This window comes from Ziziphus jujuba, chromosome 1 (genome assembly GCF_031755915.1).
Source record: "Ziziphus jujuba cultivar Dongzao chromosome 1, ASM3175591v1".
Lineage (NCBI taxonomy): Eukaryota > Viridiplantae > Streptophyta > Magnoliopsida > Rosales > Rhamnaceae > Ziziphus > Ziziphus jujuba.
In genome coordinates this window covers 15,172,149-15,176,208 of record NC_083379.1, presented here as the reverse complement: position 1 = coordinate 15,176,208, position 4,060 = coordinate 15,172,149, and the positions used below count along the sequence as shown (strand labels likewise).

General features: G+C 31.8%; 1 protein-coding gene across 1 annotated transcript; it reads left to right on the top strand.

Annotated features, from left to right (window-relative positions):
• Positions 1-269: 269 nt before the first annotated feature.
• LOC107419188 (uncharacterized) lies at positions 270-1,211 on the top strand. Its single transcript, XM_016027930.3, has one exon. The coding sequence runs from the start codon at positions 270-272 to the stop codon at positions 1,209-1,211; it is 942 nt and encodes a 313-aa protein (XP_015883416.3).
• Positions 1,212-4,060: the final 2,849 nt, after the last annotated feature.

Here is a 4,060-nt window from a genome sequence, read left to right as displayed (position 1 = left end):
GTATATTTCCTTCCCAATAAATGAAAATTGACTCCATTAAATACTGTAACAGAAGTATCTGCGTTTCATTTAATAAATATGCTCAATACAAATTTACCATTCACAGCGAGTAATTAGGGATACAACATCAGCATTCAAACGTAAATACGATTAAAACCTTAAAACGCCCCACCCCTTCTTAAATACGACGAAAACGCTTAAGGTGGGGGGTATAGTTGTAATAAAACCCCGCCCCTAGCCCAATATTTGTACGTAAAACAAAAACAAAAATGTCCCACCAAGATTCACACCACACCCGGCAAACCCACTCCACTTTCACCACTACTCTCGACACCCTGCTCCGTTCCACATCGATTTTCCTGAGAAACAAACGCATTTTCCTTTCCATTTTTGCCCTCACAACCTTCCCTCTCTCCTTCCTCCTCTTCTCCCTCTCCTTCTCCACCCGCTCTCTGAAATTTCAAATCCACCATCTGGAAGCCGTCGCCGTCTTCGCCTCTACCCACCTCGAATCCTTGTTCCTCCGCTTAGACTCCCGCATCAACGCCGTCTCTCTCCTCCGCATTAAAGCCCTCTTCTTCCTCCCTTGCTACGCCCTTTCCCTCCTCGCCGCCGTTACCTCCGTCAGCTCCACTTACCTCGCTTACGGCGGAAAGCGTCCGAGTTTCGTAACGGCGCTGAACGCCGTTAGGCTGACGTGGAAGAGGCCGCTGGTGACCTCCATTTGCGTCTACGTTCTCCTTCTCGCATACGCTCCCATCCCACGGGTGCTGGCGGTGGTCCTGTCGGGATCGCCGGCGGTGGGAATCCCCGTAGTGGTGATCGGTTTGGGAGTGGAGGTTTATCTGATGGCGGTGATGAGTGTTGGGATGGTGGTCTCGATCGCGGAAGAGAGATGCGGGTGGGAGGCGATCCGGGTGGGTTGGGGTTTGATGGCGGGCAGGCGGGTATCCGGGTGGGTTTTGTCGGGTGGGTTTTTGTTGGTGGCGACGGGAATTATACGGAGTGGTGGGAATGGGATGGAGGAGGAGGTGGAAGGGGATTATTGGTGGAGTGTTGTTGGGAAGGAAATGGGTTTGATGGGAATGTATGGGATGGTGGTGATGTGGAGCTACGTGGTCGCCACTGTTTTTTACTGCGATTGTAGGACCTGCCATGGTTTTCCAACTACTCATCATCATCCCTCTCACATGGAGGTCATCATGGTTTAGTTCTCGTAAAACAATTTTCGTGTCTGCATCACTATTTTTATATATATATATATATATATATATGCAGGGTTAGGGGCACATTATGATATTTTAATATTAATTTTTTTATTATATTTTGAATGTTATGAAAAGCTTTAAAATTTGAAAATATAAATTTAACAATTTGTTAAAATCTTAATTAAAAATATAATTTGATAATTAATTAATAAATATGATTTTAAATTTGCAATTTAAATTTTGAAATAAAAATTTTAATATTAATTTAAATATTAAAGAATTGATTTGAGCTTAATTTTATATATATATATATATAAAATAAAAATTAAAAAATAGATTTTTTTAAAAAAATATTTTATTATTATCATTATTATTATTATAATAAAAATGTACGTCAATTTCTTAATCATGTAACATTAATACTTCTCTTTTAAACTATATATATATATATATATATATACTTACTGAAGTATTATATTATAGTTTGATTAAGGGGTAATACAAATACTAGATAGTGTCTCGTGGCCGGTGTTCTAAAAGTGCGCTTAGGTCCCACCTTGACACATCTAGGCTTGAGATTTGGACATAACGTTTTATTTTGGGGTAAGGTTTAAAGAGAGAGAGAGAGAGAGATTAACAACTTGATGTCATAAGGCATGAGTCTTTTTTCATTAATTTTATTTTTTTAAATACGATTTTTTTTTTAATTTTTTCCCCAAAGAGTTAAAAAAAAAAAAAGAAGGTTTATACGAATTTAGACAAAAAAATTTTAAAAAAAGGAAGAAAAATTAGTGTTAAAAAAATGGAAAGTAATATTTAGCACAATGCTTAGGCACTAGCACTACATAGATCATCCTTTTCAAAAGGGAAAAAATTACATTTCTTTTTTTTTTTTTTTGTCAAGATTAAGGTTTTTTTTTCTTTTTTCTTTTCCCCAAAGGATTTATAAGAAGTTAGAAAAAGAAAAAAAAAAAAAAGAAAAACGAGAAAAGAAAAATTAGTGTTAAAAATACGAAGAAAAAATTATTTAGCAAAATGCTTAAACACCTGCACCATGTAGATCACCTTTTTCAAACGGAAAAGAATTAATAAATATTATAAATATTAAGCTGCATATTTTATAAAGAAAATGAAGTGGAGTCGGATAAAGAGTTAGATAAAAATTAATTAAATTATGGTTATATTTAAATTTTATATTATGAAATTATTACGTAACTGTAGCCTTATGTTATATATGATTTGAGATTAATTTTTTTTGTTGGAAATTTAGAAATCATGAAAGTTTCATGAATTTAATGTGAACAAATGTTTGTTAATTTTTAATTAGAAACTTAAAATGTATGAAATTTTTATGATTTATCTTAATTGCATACATTATGATGGTATAAACCGAGAGCATCTTCAACCCATTGCATTAAAATGGTACAAATTTTGCATCAAAATGGTGCAAAAGTCACATCAAACACTAATTTCTCTCTAACCCATACACCATTTCTAATCCAAAAAAATTCTCTTTATATTCCTTTTTATCTACTTTTTATATCATTTTTTTTAACTCCCAACTTTTTATCTATTTCATCAATTATCCCACATATAATTTATTTTCCCCATATTGATCCAATAATATGTATTGTTATTTAAGAAAGTTGTAGAAACTAATATATTAATAATAGTTTATTTTATTAATTAAAATGTTTTGTTTTCTATTGATATAATATTTAAACACAATTTTATATTAACAAAATAATTGTGAACCAAAACATTACATTTATAGTAATAAAACATAATTAAAGTAAAAAATTAAATTAAATTAAACATTAAGAAATTAATTAAAATGTGAAAGTAATTAAACATTAAACATTAACATTAATTTAATAATCTGAATTGGTGTTTTTCTTCCACAAATGATTAATGCATTACGAACTGCAATGTCAGCATCTTTTATCCTTGATTTGTATATGGTAAGCAATAAATTGATTAAATCAAGTAGTTCATTTGATACCCTCAAATCTTAAATTGGTGCATGAAGGCCACGTTCATTCTCGATTTGCAGTTCCCGAGGTTTGCTTTAATTCAATTTTAATTCCTCAATTTTCAGACATTTAAATTATAGTCTCTATCGATTGGAATAATCTGTTACAGTTAATAGCTAACAGATAAATATGTAATTGTATATTTTAAAAAATAAAAATATATTATTATTATATTAAAAAACATAAAATAAATTAAAAAATATTTTCTTTTTCCTTTTTAAATCTTTTTTTGCCCTTTCCTTTTCCCATTCTCTTTCTTCTCATCTCTCTTTGAACCAAATCAAATAAACCAGATTCCACTCTTCTTTTTCCTTGGCAAATAAAAAATATATAATTTTGTATATATATCTCCAAAGGCTCTTCTCTTCTTCTCCTTCTTTTCCATTTATTTATTTATTTTTTTCATTTTCTTCAATTTCTTTTTATGGTTTCTTCATCTTCATCTTCTTCTTTTTTCTTTTTTCTTTTTTTAATTTTTAATTTTTTATCATTTTGGGCAAGAAAAATTTTGAATCGTCAAGGAGGGAGACCATCATCAAACGATCAGTGGCGGAATCGACGTCGGAGACTGACCGGTGGATGAGGTTCGATGATGAGGCAGCAAGACTAGTGGCAATCATTGAAAATTTAACCTGACCTCATTCCCTGTACTCAAACGATGCTCTTTTTGCCCATTGGATTTCTTAGATCTACTAAATCTTGAAATAATTTTTATTTTTAGTTCAAATAATACTACAGAAATAGAGCAAATCGTGGACTACTACAAGTTTGGAAGGTTCTTCATTTTTTATTTTATTTTTTTCATGGATTGGACTTGGG

What these genes read in the sequence shown, in the direction of transcription:
- LOC107419188 (XM_016027930.3), top strand. Translation starts at nt 270, where the DNA reads ATGTCCCACCAAGATTCACACCACACCCGGCAAACCCACTCCACTTTC.